At 40.7% G+C, this 15,232-nt stretch overlaps 2 protein-coding genes across 3 annotated transcripts in view; both read right to left on the minus strand.

Annotated features, from left to right (window-relative positions):
• LOC144037551 (uncharacterized) overlaps nucleotides 1-6,495 on the minus strand; it is a 49,171-nt gene extending 42,676 nt beyond the window's left edge. Inside the window, 1 exon segment of the mRNA XM_077549114.1 lies at nucleotides 6,372-6,495. Within this exon segment, the coding sequence (XP_077405240.1) occupies nucleotides 6,372-6,495 (124 nt within the window).
• Nucleotides 6,496-9,315: 2,820 nt separating this feature from the next.
• Nucleotides 9,316-15,228, minus strand: LOC144037323 (uncharacterized). 2 transcript variants are annotated; one of them, XM_077548717.1, is made up of 5 exons: nucleotides 14,918-15,228; nucleotides 14,056-14,264; nucleotides 13,780-13,974; nucleotides 13,102-13,191; nucleotides 9,316-10,786 (listed from the first exon to the last, which is right to left on the minus strand). In XM_077548717.1, the coding sequence occupies exons 2-5, from the start codon at nucleotides 14,257-14,259 to the stop codon at nucleotides 9,725-9,727; spliced, it is 1,551 nt and encodes a 516-aa protein (XP_077404843.1). In that variant the 5' UTR covers nucleotides 14,260-14,264; nucleotides 14,918-15,228; the 3' UTR covers nucleotides 9,316-9,724. The 2 variants fall into 2 exon arrangements, with proteins under 2 accessions (XP_077404843.1, XP_077404842.1); XM_077548716.1 differs by having other exon boundaries at nucleotides 13,003-13,191.
• Between the last annotated feature and the right edge of the window lie 4 nt (nucleotides 15,229-15,232).

The following is a 15,232-nucleotide window of genomic DNA, read 5'->3' on the forward strand; positions in this document are numbered from 1 at the left end:
TATCACTTCATTCACTCACATACTATAGAAGTATCACATTCAGACTAACTTATAGTCCTATATTTATTTAATTAAACATGACTTGTTTGTGTGCATACTTTCTTCGTGATACACACATACAGACCAGTAACTGACTCCCTCTCATCTGATAAGGATCAACTTTGACCATTTCAGACCTGAATGTGAAAACTGCAGCCGCTCCCAAATTGCTGCTTCAAAGAGGGGAAAAAACAGACACCTTGTGTCCTGTAAATTAGAAAAACAACCAAATTGGGACAATTTGGCCAACACCAGAACTACAAGAAGATCTCCAGCTGAGCTAGCCAGGAGCCATAAAAACAAAAGCCTTTGAGGCAAGAGTTTGTAATGCAAATTTGAATCCTGTTCAGGCAATTCAAAGTGAGAAAAACAACTCAAGCAGATGTAAATTAAGATACTGCAGCGGAGGACTTTTAGAGTCAGGAAGAGAAGAGAAAAAGATTTAAAACAACCCCATTAATCTATTGCAGGTCACAAATCTTCCAAATATCTGCCATCTCAACTAGTAAAAGAAACGAGTTATAATCAGAAAAACAAGACAAAATCCCTACTTTAAACCAACCAAAAAGTATTCTTAAAATGCTAATTAACCTCACCTCTTTTACAGAGTAGTGGGGGCTTGTAAAACACAGCAGGGAACTTTGTAGAGAGCCTCCCCATTGGATCCAAAGATCACAGTGCTGTGATCTTAATCAAAATTAAAAAATTTAACCAGCAAATTCGCCGTAAGTGTTCCACGTCTGAGTCCAATCTGAGAAGCCAAAGTTATAAAAGAGAAATGGGAAAAAATTAGAAGACCAAATTCAACAAGCATCAAACAACGGAAAATATAGTATTAAAGATTGAAATAAATTTTATCCTACTCTAATTCACATAAGCCGTTTTCAATTTCCGAAACTGCGTTGCTATAGATCACATCTCCTTTTCCGACACAGTACAGAGTGCAAATGTACACACACAGACCAAAATATGACTCAAGGAGCTAATCTCAGATGACTCGAGAACTTTGAGTCAACAACTGGAGTTCATATTCCTTCCTGTCCTTGCAGATAGCAGCAGTTTATGCAGGGCAAAGTTCAAAGCAGGCCTTAGCTGTCACTGGAGACCCCTGACAGTTTCATCAAGACGGCTGTGATGAGAGTTCGAGATGTCTGCTCAAAGAGTTGATGGACATTTTGCTCAGATAATTCCTAAGAGTCATTGAACAATCCTATGGCGAGCGGATATAGTGTACCATCCTTATCGCAGTCTGTTTGGCCACTTCCCCTCCCGAAAGTGGCCTTCCGTGCAGCTTGCCGTCCCCTCTGTGCACCAAGCAGAGCAGGAGAACGCTTGTCCATATTCCCAACAGCCAGGTTATTCCAGCACGTTTGAGACACCCAAGAACAACACCTCTCGTCAAAGATTGAACCTGCCTGAAACATTTATACACTCGGAACAGACAGAGGGAGATGAGATCATAGCAAGAGATCCTATCTGCTTGTTGTAATTAAAAAATAATAATTTTCTCAAAAAATATGTATTTTGTAGTTTTATTTAAATGTGTTCACTACACTATAGCAAATAGTATTACTATATTTACGCATATGTCTACCATAGACTTCTTCTTCATTACATGTTACCTCAAATTATGCTTAAAATGTGACAGCTCACAGTCACCCTGGCCACTTGGAGGGAAGTCCTCTCAAATTTCAGGACTCCTCAGACTTCTAGAATGGGACTCAGATAAGGACAAAGGTTAAAACATTTTCACACCTACGAATGAGTTATCAGAGATGCAGGGGAAATATAAAAAATGAAAAGTCTTTATCAAAAAAAAATTATTACTCCACATTCAAATAAAAGCAGACCCAATTAATAAAATAAGAATAGTGACCTGTAGTATCATCTAGGCCTCTATATCTTTCCGCTTAACAGGAACAATTTGATCTTAACAGATTAGCATCAGAAGACCCCCTGCTATTTACACACACACACACAAGATGACAACAAGGTGTCACTTTGACACAACAGACTACAAGTCTCCCAAATTGAACTACAGCTCCCAAATGGAGACAATGGGAGAGGGGGGAAAAACTTATCACACACACTCCCCTGTCCTTTTTATTTAGTTTAATTTAATTTTAACAGACAACAGTGCAAATCACCACCTTCTTAAAACAGCAGCTCACCCCACCCTTAATTCCACAGGCCTGTTTTAAAACAAGAGCAGGAGGAAGAGCTTAAATAATTCTTACAGACAATAGAGGAATCCTCCCCCACAACAAAATATGCAGAATGAGTCTCTGCCAACTCCCAATCTCACACCCCCATTTTTTGAGGACAAAGGATTTTGGAGGGAAAAAATTACTTTCCACCCTTCTTTTTTCTGACTTTCTTTCCTACACTTAAAAAAAAATCACTGTCTCAAACAAACTTACACTTCCATTCACTTAACTTCTGCACTTTCTCATCTCCACAAAGGCGGTGAGGAGAAACAAAGACCAAACGGCCATTTTGATTTCAAAAATCCCGCTAGAACATCACACAACACACCTTTTCCATTGTCAGAGTCACACAAACAGTCACAAACTCCCTGCAGGCACACAGACAAGGAAAAAATCACACAATCCACACATGCTCCAAACATTTCACCAACTGGGCCCAACAAACACACACGAACTTCTCAAATCAAGGCAGTGACGTCTTACTAGCCAATCCAATTCAAGAGGCCTGATCTTCATCGCAACGTTATGGCCGCGACACAGACACGTCGCGCACATTGTAAGACAAACAACGAAAAACCGTGTGGCCACAACACACCACCACGGAGCTTAACAAACAAATGCGTACACTCAACAATTCATTTCTAAACCAAGAGCTCTCGCTTGGTTCAATTTTTCCCGCGGGTCATCTCTCATAGCCAACACTTCATCCAATTTATGTTCCAATTTCTTAACAGATGCGGCTGCCCGCAGCTAACTCATCCTCAGCCTTAAAAACAGATTCGCGCGGTAGCGTCTTACCAAAAACTCATCTCCTGCGCATGGCAACTCGTACGCTGGCAGAGCCGCTAGCTTAGCATCAGCCTCCTTGTTCTCAAAATCACTTAACACCGCCATCCGCGCAACTTTCACAGAGCTACCCAACGCTAACATTCTAGCACAAACCAACATTTGGTCCACGACCTTATATTGTCGTCTAACTTTTCTTCCATTCGAAGAAAATATAGATGTGTTTTTCACGGAGGTAATCAGCGTCTGGCGCTGTTTTACACAATCAAGTTCCACGAACACACCACATTTTTCAACGGTGAGAACCAACCACTATCACAATTAGTGCGCATTCATTCATTTAAAAGATTTTTCAACTTACTTCGACACCGTGGTGGAAATGCGTCCAGCATCATGAACGTTACAGCCTTTACTGTTCGCTTAGCGACCAATTCTGACTATCGACCGGAAGTGTATGCAAATCGAACCATCCTTAGTTACGGTCAAAAATTTTCGTCCATGATATGTAGTAATTAGTCGTTTTTAATATTTATAAAGTCAGTGACGTCTCACTCATGATACTACAATATGACAGATCAAAACTATTCTCATTAATCCCCCCAAAAAATTATTATTATATATTTTTTTTTCAGAAAAATAAAAACAAGACGAAAATAAAACAGATATTAACTCTTTTACTGCCAAAGACGTTAAATGACGTTCTGCAAAAACCTACGGAGGAGCGCCAAAGACGTTAAAAGACGTCCTCCCATTTTTTTTTTTTTTTTTTTGAAACGGGTGCTGGGAAGGCTTGCGGAGCTCTCCTGAAAATTTTAAGCAGGTCTCGTGAGCCTAATGACTATTTTTGGCCCCTAGAGGGCAGCGATGACTCTCTTTTGACAAGATCGGGTGGGCGTCAGTGGAGGCGGAGCTAGAGCGTTGAGCAGGAGATCAGAATGGAAAACAAAGGAAAAATGGCGGCCGGTCGCGAGGAGCTAACGCCAGAGCCGTTTTTTTCAAAGACCAAAAGCATCGCTAAAAAAGCACATTGTTGATGACGATGATCATCATCGATGATGAAGATGATGGTGACTCCGTGGTTGGAAAGCATTGACGCGGCAGTAGAAGACGTTAGATGGAGCTAGATGGAGGAGGGAACGGGCAATGGCGAGCGTTTGCAAGCAGCTCTACACTTACAAGACGAAAGGCATCGACCAACGCTAAAATAGTACATTGATGACGATGATGATGAAGGTGAATCCGAGCTTGACGGCGAAATTGGAACCGCTGACGCGGCGGCTATGACGGTGTCGTAACGCGGAGCGCAACCGAGCACGCACAGGCAGACGTTCGATCGGACGACGGAGAGTGCCCCGAGTCCAATGCATATTCATCGGAGGAAGTGTGTACAGTCTGCTACTTGCTTTTTATTCCCCGGAAAAAAAGGCCGTCAAGAAAGTGTAACGTTTGCACGCAAAACGGACCAATGTGAAAGTGAAAGTAAACTGTTGTGCGAGTCCTGGCGTCTCCTTGCACGCAGGAGAGCGTTACAAAAGGAAAAACTGTATTTGAAACATCCACATAATTGTAAGTAGTACCACAGTTGCACACATTTGTAAATAGTTTGCGAAATTGTTTTGTCAAATTGTTACACTGTTGAATGGAAATAAACGTATTTTGCAATCAAAAAACACTTTTTCATTGTTGGTGAAAGCGTTTTACAGAAGTAAAGCACTATTTAGGTGTTTGTGGCATCATTCATGGACAAAAAGAAGTGTACAATTCACTAGAGTGCATGAAATAACATCGTTTCACAAAAAGCTCTTTTTCTCCGTTTTTTGTTTCAAAAGAGAGAATTTCGGTGAAAGTAACCATTTTCTATTGTTGACTACTGAAGAACGGAATAAGGTAGAAACAAACTTTTTTTTCTGATGAAAGCTGAGAGTCCAATCTTTCATTTGGTAGTATGTGTATTTCCATAGTCCAAACACAACATTTTCTGTGGACCTTGAAAGATCACTCAAAATGCTTAAATCGGCTGGCACTGGCGACAACCCGTTTTTGAAAACGTCTGGCAGTCAAAGAGTTAAATACCGTTTGCGCGACTTAATAAATATAAATCCAGGATCTTCACGGGCGGCTTACCACACAGCACTCACACCGTAGAAATATACGGGCGGCTAATACCACAACACACACCGTAGAAATATACGGGCGTCTAACAAACAGCACTCACTCCGTGTGATCAATACGGGCGGCTAATACCACAACACTCACAGCACTCACTCCGCGTGATCAACACGGGCGGCTAATACCACACAAAAACAAAAACAGCCTATTCCTCCGTGGAAACTCAATCTCATATGCCGTTTCAAACGGCGGAGCGCTCCTACTTGACGTCACCTCCGTACACAACGGGCATCACTTCCTATGCATAGTTCAATGTCGTAGTAATTTTCAAAATCGAGGACTTTTGCGTCCCTCCGTAAAAAATACGACTTTAACCCCACTAACTTGTTCACAGATCCCAAATACAATTTGGCACAGACGAAATGCGTCTCTGAATGATCCCAAACAAAACAGAATTTCTCTACGTGGATAATTGTCCACTCACCTTGTTAATATTTTGCGCTTTTTAGAAATCCGGTGTCCAGGATCAATCACAGCTGTCGCAAAAACGTCTCAATTTGTCTCCGTCAGGGTCACCATTTTGAAGGTATTATTTGATTACTATATTAAGTGTAATCTTTGCGTTTTCAAATTAATTGCATTGAGATCTGATGAAGAAGTTTTCTTTGCAAAACATTTATTTAGAAGCTTCTAAAGACACAGTTAGGATACCCACGTCTGAAAGCAATGTCGAGCCCCAAGTGTGTACTCGAATACAAAACATCCACTTATTTATAGTCAAAAGATAAAAGGTTCCTCTTTCCGCCTCTTGATTGAACAAAGGACAGACATGTCGACTCCTAGGTTGAATAAAGGTGTAATGTTGAACAAAGGACAGACATGTTGACTCCTAGGTTGAACAAAGGTGTAATGTTGATGGTAAACAGACATCTTTATACAGTTCCCCTTCTTGCTTGGGGGAACAGATGCAATCAGGATCTGACCCCAGACCTTCAGTCCCTAATGACAAGAGACTCTGATAACATCATGCACATTCCTATCTTCAATAGCTTTGAGGGTACGAAGATCAATAAGAGTTCACACAATCATTATTCTACTGTATTTAACTACATTCATGATTATATCACATCTATATGTTTATAAGTAAATTCAAAAACAGTAAAATTATAAATTGAAAATGTTAAATGTCTTCAATATTGTTTAAAAGTATTGATTAAGCAAGCGACAAACCTGCTCTGTTCAACACAACACGAGGCTGCTTGCGCACAGCGTCCAGCAGCTGACGTTGTCGCTCGTTCTCCTCCTGTGCTCCACAAAGCTCTTTTTCGCACCTCACGTTCGTTGCAGCACACATATTCACGATATCGGCGAATCTATTTTCACACTTGGTGTCTGCTGAGCCAATGAGTCGCTAAATAAAAACGCGTCTCCTTTTTTTGGTGGCTAGCAAGCTAAACTAAGCAAAGCTAAGCTAAGCAAAACAGGGCCGAGAGATGTTGACGAGCACCGCCTGATACGAATGTAAGCAGACACGAAATGTAGCAATTATTTTTGACTTCTCTAAAGTAGCGACGCACGCACAGTGTCGATGTTTAAGTCCATTCAGTCAGAAATCAAGAAGGATTATATAGCGAAACGCGAAAGCGTGCGTGTCGACGCCAAAGCGGCCTGGAACGGAGTATCATCGTCACGTGAAACCTACGGCAACTCCAGCTGGACAAATCTCATTGTCGGGGAAAACCATGATGTAATAATAAACAAAAAGATCACGCGGAACGATATATTTACCAGGAGAACAAAAGGGACACATTAAAAGTGCATTTGGACGAATAAGAAGCACGTGTAGTACCTGTACAGCGTTGTTTTAAATGGCCGCGAGCCGACCCCGCTTGTAGGCAAACTGAAGGGAGTCTAAGTGTGCATCCACCTGCCCCCTGAGCCGAGTCACCATCAGCCTCACGAAACACTTCATGACAATGGAAGTTAGAGCCACAGGCCTGAAGTCATTATTGACCACAGGACATAGGAACCGTGAAGATTACTGATTTTTTCCAGAGACTGGGAATGGAGTGTGAGTCCACAGATCTCTGGAAGATGGGCTGCCATGCTGCTGTGAGCTCCTCTGCACAGGATTTTAGCAGAAGGGCAGATATCCCATCCGGTCCTGAGGCCTTTTTTGTGCAGACAGACCTAAAAGCAGATTGGACGTCATGGGGATGAATCACCAGCCTTGAGTCCTGCTCATTCACTGAAATGGACCTCAGGACCTCCCCACATTCAGAGGAGAAGTCCTGGGTTTCGAATCTTAAATAAAAGTCATTCATCTCCCTTGCCTTCTGGAGGTCATTTAGGGTGCTGAGACCTTTTTGAGCAGGAGTCAAGTTGGTGATCCTCCTCATGGTGTCCCACATTTTCTTGGAGTTGTTAGCAGCAAAGTGTTGTTCTATAGTTTCTTTGTACTTCCTTTTTGCTTTTTTAAGCATGTGTTTGAGTTCTTTTTGAATCAGTTTGAGCTGGGCTCTGTCCTGGTTCTTAAATGCGTTTTTTTTGCGGTTAATACAGTCTTTAACCTCTTTAGTAATATACGGTTTGTTGTTGGGGTAAACAGTTATTTCCTTTGTTGGTATGAGGTTGTCCACACAGAATTGAATATAGTCAGTTACAGTCACAGCAGCAGTATCCACATCCAGCCCATGAAAGGTATTCCACTCCGTGCATAAGTTATTGGAATAACTTGATTGTGACTTTTTCCTTCTAGTCTCTAATGTGGCTACAACTTAACAGTGTATTAGACCGCGTGGAACCACACTGCCCCTAAGTGGCCAAATCGATTCTGAATAGTACTAAATGAGAATTGCGATTCTTATGAGAATCGATTTTTTGGCACGCCTTTAATTATACAGTCTTGCCACTTATCAAAGTATTGAGCATCATTTCCCTTTTTCTGTCTTCTATTACAATCCCAAACTTAATATTCTTGAAATCCAGTGTTAATTTTGTCCTAGGTTAGTTTTCCACAGTGTCTGCGTTTTTTGGTTTCGTCACACCTACATATCCCGCGCCTAAACACAATGTCGCTCTGTGATTGGTGGAAATCAACAGGCTCGCCGCGAGAATTCAGATTGCAGAGCAAGGTTAGTAGTGCACACTGCACAGGTCAGGTGGACCACTGACCTATGGACGAATATGAAATATTCTCAGTTAATGTTGGTTTGACCATTCAATGAAATTTTCACTTTTGAAACTTTTTTTATTTTATTTATTTTTGGGCCAAAATTGGCAGAAAATGTGGAAGCATTAAGAGGTTAAAAAGAGATTTAAAATATTCGCAATTTCAATGTTTTTTTTTTTTGTTACATTTTGGAAACTTGGGACGTGACAATTTTCTGAAGGAATCCTTATGATCCTAGTAAATTCTAGCGTCATTCACAAACGTGATATATCTAAAACATTTGATATTCTCATAATTTTGAACATGGAATATTTTCTTAAAATTTGACAAATACTGTATAATAAAATCAATGTATTTATAAACAATATTATTAGGGGTGGGAATCTTTGAATGTCTCACGATTCAATTCCGATTTTTGGGTGTGCGATTCGATTCAGAATCGATTTTCAACTAGGGACGATTTTTGATTCAAAATTATTTGAGTGACAATTCTTTGCAATTGTAATGGTTTACTGCTAATTAGCGCGCTACTCGCAACACTTTTATCACAGAAAGGCTCCACACTGCAAAAAAACTACTTTTATTGGAATAACTTGATTGTGACTTTTTCCTTCTAGTCTCTAATGTGGCTACAACTTAACAGTGTATTAGACCGCGTGGAACCACACTGCCCCTAAGTGGCCAAATCGATTCTGAATCGTACTAAATGAGAATTGCGATTCTTATGAGAATAGATTTTTTGGCACACCCTTAATTATACAGTCTTGCCACTTATGCCATTACAAGCTAAAATAAATATTTTCACTTTTAACATAAAATGTTGACAGGGTGTGATACATTTCTAATTAACTTGCTTTCTTTAGCATAAATGTATGCAATTATTAAGTTATTACAGTATTAGTGCTACCTGTAAATTTATTGTACATTATTCTTGTTTAAACCTTGCATCTGACCTTTACTTAAAAATGTAAATGTTTGATGTACAGTAAATTAACAGGAAAACAGACCTCAAACATTTATTTCTTTGAACAACAGTAATTACCAGAGGTCCAAATCATTGATGCTTCAAAGGAACCATAAATTAAACAAAACTTAAATATAAGGCCCCATATTAGGCAGTGTACAACAGGTCTGAACAGACTTAGGTCCCAAAGATTCCTCGGAATGCCTTTTACATGGAATACAATATTTACAAGTCATTAAAACCAGCATTTTTTTTTCCACAGCAAAAAAATATTTTAAAATGATTTTTTTCCCCCCACAAAAGACATTACACTATACACAACTACATATACAACATACAAAATAATTAAGTCAGTTCTTTAAGATTAAAATGACACAGATTTTAAAGGCCTCACAGCTAAACTACGTTTACCAGATCAAACTAGTTTAGCCTGAAATTATTTGGTTTTTAAGACGTTTGCTGCGTAACTGGACATTCTTGCGCTTCTTCTCGTATCCTCCCAAGCGATCTCTCCCGCTCCTCCTGCTCGTGGATGGAATTCTGCACTGACGTTTTGCCGTGCTGCTCCTTCAGGTGGCGCCGTAAGGCGGGCTTATGGGCGAAGCGGGCGTGACAATACGCGCAGCGATGCGGGCGCTCGCCGCTGTGGAGGTTCATGTGGTCGATAAGCGTGGAGCGCTGGGTGAAGCCCTTAGAGCACAGGGGGCACTGGTGGGGTTTGCCGTTGCCCCGGTGCAAGGCCATGTGTCGATTCAGGTTGTAGGAGTGGCGGAATTGCTTGTCGCAGAAGGGGCAGGCGTAAACCTGGTGAGCGGAGCAGTAGTGCATGGCGAGGGCGTGAGTCGAGGGGCACGTCATGCCGCAGTGCTCGCAGATGACGGGCCCGGTTACGCTGGATGTAGAGCCCACCACGGCGACGGACTCGTCCCCGCCCTCACTCGTACCGGCATTGAGCCGACAACTCCCCTCACCGGCATCACCAGACTCTTCCACTGGGAAATGTGTCAAACTATTGGCAGCCAGTGGCAAAGACTTATCCCCCTGAGTGTCATCTAGATTCAAGTCCAATCGCGGGAGGTCAACTGAGAAAAAACTTCCCGTCTTGAGCCCCTCGCTGAGGTCCATCCCAAAGCCGTCAGCTGTCCCTGCGAGATACCACAAATCTTGGGGGGCTGATTTTTTCTCCTGAGATGACACCCACCGTCTCCTCTTGAAACCCCTCCCCGTTGCTCTCCCTCGGCCACGGCTAGGTTCAGATAGCCTGTGTCTGAAAGAACGCAGTCCTTCCCTTGAGAAGCCGTCAGTGTCGGGACCTTGAGCCGTTGGATTCAAGTCATATTCGCCACCCTCTCCTGCAACCTCCGTGTCTGCTGCAGGGGAACGGGCATCCCTATGCTCATCAATGGGAGCGCCGGCCTCTTCCTCCTTGACACTGTTCTGCTCTTCATCAGAGATGTAAACTTGGAACATATCACGTTGGGCATCTCCACTCTGGCCTGATGCATTATCCTGTGTCAAAAATAGAGACATTAGCGTAATATCGGAAACAACAGTGTTTACACTACTATTATGGTTCTTAACTCAGTTGCTCCCAAAAACATACAAAAACGTTTTTTTTAATGCTAGAGCATACAGAAGGCAGCCTCTGACTTGAAGCGGTCCCTTAAAGCAATGAATGGACAAAATTGACACATTAACTTATTCAAACACAAAAATGTGCAAGTATGTTATTTTAATACTTTGTGCTTCACTCCCCAAAACGTATTTATACGTTTTTATGTTGTTGTTTTTTATGCAAGAGCATACTGAAGGCTTTGATGCAGCTTCTGACACGAAGAGGTGGCTTAAAGCAATGGTAGATATTGCAAAAAACGTCCAGCAGGTGGCAGCAGAGTATAAAGAGAGCAACCAGGGTCATGTTGCAAAAGGCTCTTTTACTCACTGGTATAAACAGATTTGTGATTAATTATGAAATTTAGCTATATTCTAATGCTAATTGCTGCAAAAGTGAAACAGATAGAAATATACTTTTTTTCCTGATGAAAGAGACTCTAATCTTTCTTTTGGTAGGTTCCATGTTTTTATAGCAATAGAACACAATATTCTGTGGGCCTTGCAGAATCAGTCAAAATCCAGTAAAACAGCCAGGAGCGAAGAGGGTTGCTTCAGTGAAAATGGCCGGGAGTGAATGAGTTAACCTTGTAATTTCCTATGCACATTCACCAAACCCTCCTTTATTGAAAAATTAACTGATCTTTTTTTTTTTTTCAAATTCAAAACATAGGTTTAGGGCAGGGGTCAGCAAAAGAGCCGTTTTAGGCCAAATAAATCACCCAAAATGGTTTTGGAGCCGCTAAACATTTGAAGATTGTGATAAAGGAAACTGTGTTTATTATTAGACTAATGCAGTGGTTCTCAACCCCGGTCCTCGAGTACCCCTATCCAGTCTGTTTTCCATGTCTCCAACAGCCAACACAGGTGTTTCAAACGATCAGCTAATCAGCAAGCTCTGCATGAAGCCTGATAACTGTGTTGGCTGATGGACACATGGAAAACAGGCTGAATACGAGGACCGGGGTTTAGAACCAATGGTCTAATGTACTGAGGGCCCAAGAGCTAAATTAGAGCTGCACCACAACATAAAAATATGAGCACAGCATCCAATACGTACACATTCATTTTCTTCTACCTTTCCCTTTTGGGTACATTTTCAGACTTCATTTTTCATACATTTTTGGCAATTTTATGTACAAAATTTCTACCTCTCCTTCATTTTTTGAACATTTTACGGCTATTTATTTTAAAAAACATGTTTTCATGACTTTTTTGTTTCCAATTTTCTGACATTTTTGGCCATTTTGTGGACATTGTGTGGTAATTTTTTATTTAGTTTTTAGACATTTTTGTCCTTACTTTTTAAATATTTTCTTTCCTTTCTTTTCTTAAAATAAAATTTCTGTTCATGGACATATGGTAATTTTCTGATCTTCCTCTTCTTGGTGATTTTTTGGTAATTTTTTTGACATTTTTAGATAATTTAAAAAACTTTTTCATCTATCTTTCATCTCTGTTTTTCTGACAACGTAAAAATTTGGACCCTGACCATTTTTTAATATTTAATTATTAATTTTAAAGAATACTTTATCTAAAAAAATAAAGTTAAAAACTTAAATATGTAAAATAATATGAATTTCTCCTTTTTCTTTATAGAGATCCAAAGGGAGCCAAAGGAGAGAGACTTAAGAGCCACATGTAGTTGAGTTTGCTGTTTAGGGTGCTTTACCTCACTAAATTGAGTGTGGTATCTCAGAGGTGGGAAATCCAGGTCCAGAAAGTAAAAACCCTGCCACAGCTTGGCTTTAGCCTCTGATGTTAGCTAGCTAGCTAGCTACTGATGTTAGCTAGCTAGCTAGCTCCTGGGGCTAAAGCCAAACTGTGGCAGGGTTGTTACTTTATGGAGTTGAATTTGCCACCTCTGCAAGTCCTATACATCACAATGTACCAAATTTCTAAGATAAATGCAGTTTGTTGATTGGTCAACATTTGAAGATCCTCCTTTCAATAGTTAAAACTCATGCTGTTGTGATGCCATGCCACTTGTGTTGATGATGCAGCAACACACCACATTGTAGAAGTGGAGAGCCAGATTCAGCATTCCAGAGTGGAAAGTTGCACTGTATTATACTACTTGGTGGAACATGGCTGTCAATTGGGAAAACACACACCTTCACAGATGTTTTTTCCACCAAAGGACTGCCATCATGGTGCTGATTGTTTTGCTGTGTGCTGTTCTCTTCCACCAAGTGTACTTCTAAACTACGCACGGGAGAAGGTCGGCTGCCAAGGGGTGATGCGATGGAATGAATGCTGCCGCTGACAATCACAGGCTGAGGCGGTCTCTCCTCTGTAGTTATCTGCGACATGTGGAAAAGAAAATAATGTGAGCTCAAATTGATTGCAAATCGGCATAAAAAAAGAACGAAGAGATCCCACAAACGTATACAAAATGACCATTAGTAAAAGATGTGATTCATGACACCAGGTTCTGGATCAGCTGACCTCCAAAATTGCTGGATTCTTTTCTCTCTTACTTAATAATTTCAGTAGGCTTTTATCTTTGACTCTTTGAAAAAAAACAATAGGGTCACTTATTTTAGATTGGTAGATTGGCCAATAATATAGCACTTGCCCTCTAAAGGAGGTTGTGAGTAGTCAATCCAGGAAAAATAGAGACAAACATTTACACTCACATTCAAGCCTTTGCGCGTTTTGGGAGTTTTCAATTAGGCTAACACGCATTGGAATGTGTTATATAGGAAGACATTCTAAACACTATTTCACCTGCAAATAATAAAACAATCATTTTATTACATGACTTTTAGGGCAATTTATTTTTTTTTGGTGTTTTTTTTTAAAAAAAAGAAAGAAAGAATATTACACTGAAATAAAACAACGGTAGTGTTTTTTTTCTCTTTTAGCAAAAACAACTTTGGGTGACTAACCTTCAGTGGATTAGGGGTTTTCAGCTGCATGTACTTCTTCAAAGCATCCCTACAGCGCTCTACAATATATTCCATCTGCAAGTAACTTGCGGCAGTCAAGTAGTTGACTATCTCCTCTGGTTTAAATTGTAGAACACCAGTGTAGCAGGACTGTAGCAGATCACACATGACTGAAGAGCTGTGCAGCATTGACACCTGGACATTTGTGAGAAAGAGAGCATTGTTTATCACAGGACAGACACAATGGCATTATGCAAATTGCCATTCCTTATCTACCTGAAGCTTAGATGAAGGGTTGAGGAGGAACTGGTCTCTCAAGAAGGGTGAGCAAGCAGCAAGCACTACCTTGTGTCCCCTGAATGTTTGGCTGTTGCTGGTCAATATGGTGACATCACAAAAATGCTGGCGAAATCTCAAAGAATTCATGTGTTGGAGGGTCATGTCCCCATGGCCGGGCAAGCGGAAACACAGCATCTCCATCGTGTCTGAAGAGATGGAGCATTTAGGTGTCACTTTTAAGCAACTTCACTTGCAGATGACTGCACATGAGTTATATCTTGTCGACGTACAGCACGTGTTATAACAACACTCGGAACACTTGGAAAGGAATACAATATACAGTGTACTATGGAATTTAAGATGTGATAGCTAGCATAAAATACATGCTGACAAAAAAGAATAGTGCGGCATAAACAATAATATTTGCACACAAAAAAACGTGTTATAACAACACTCGGAACACTTGGAAAGGAATACAATATACAGTGTACTATGGAATTTAAGATGTGATAGCTAGCATAAAATACATGCTGACAAAAAAGAATAGTGCAGCATAAACAATAATATTTGCACACAAAAAAAACATATAATCCAAATTTAAATAAGTAAGCGGCAATGAAAAGTCAGCTAAATTCGGTGCCTCTAAAACCATCAATCGTTATGATAAACTGCAAAGAGAATAATAAATGAGGTTATTGATCAATGATTACTATTTTTACCCCCTTCCCAGCTAATCCACGCAGTACAAATAGCAGCTAGCGTTAGCAAACAGGTTAGCTTGTTGGCATCTGACCACTCGCGCACAAACGAAACATCGTCACTTTATCGTGTTGCAGTTTTTAACTTTGAATGCACTTACCTCCCCCTCTTATTCTGTCGAGTTTTCCAAACCGATGTAGTCACTCGGCAGGCGCTGATTTATTTATTTATTTTAGTTCCAGTCTTCTTCCTTCCTTTCGCTGCTTTGCTGCTTACCGCAGTCTGTTTACTTTACGACCTCTCTGGGTGAAGAGCATCCCGTGACAACAGCAGTAAACCAGTGTTACCGGACTACTCGACTGACTTTGAGTCGGTTATATGGTTCGGCTTACGCTATGGCCATCTTTAAGCGCGATGGTGTATACTTATTTCTGATCAGCGGGTTTTAAAATCAATAACGTCGAGTGCCGAGGCG

Source organism: Vanacampus margaritifer, chromosome 17 (genome assembly GCF_051991255.1).
Source record: "Vanacampus margaritifer isolate UIUO_Vmar chromosome 17, RoL_Vmar_1.0, whole genome shotgun sequence".
In the NCBI taxonomy this organism is placed as follows: Eukaryota; Metazoa; Chordata; class Actinopteri; order Syngnathiformes; family Syngnathidae; genus Vanacampus; species Vanacampus margaritifer.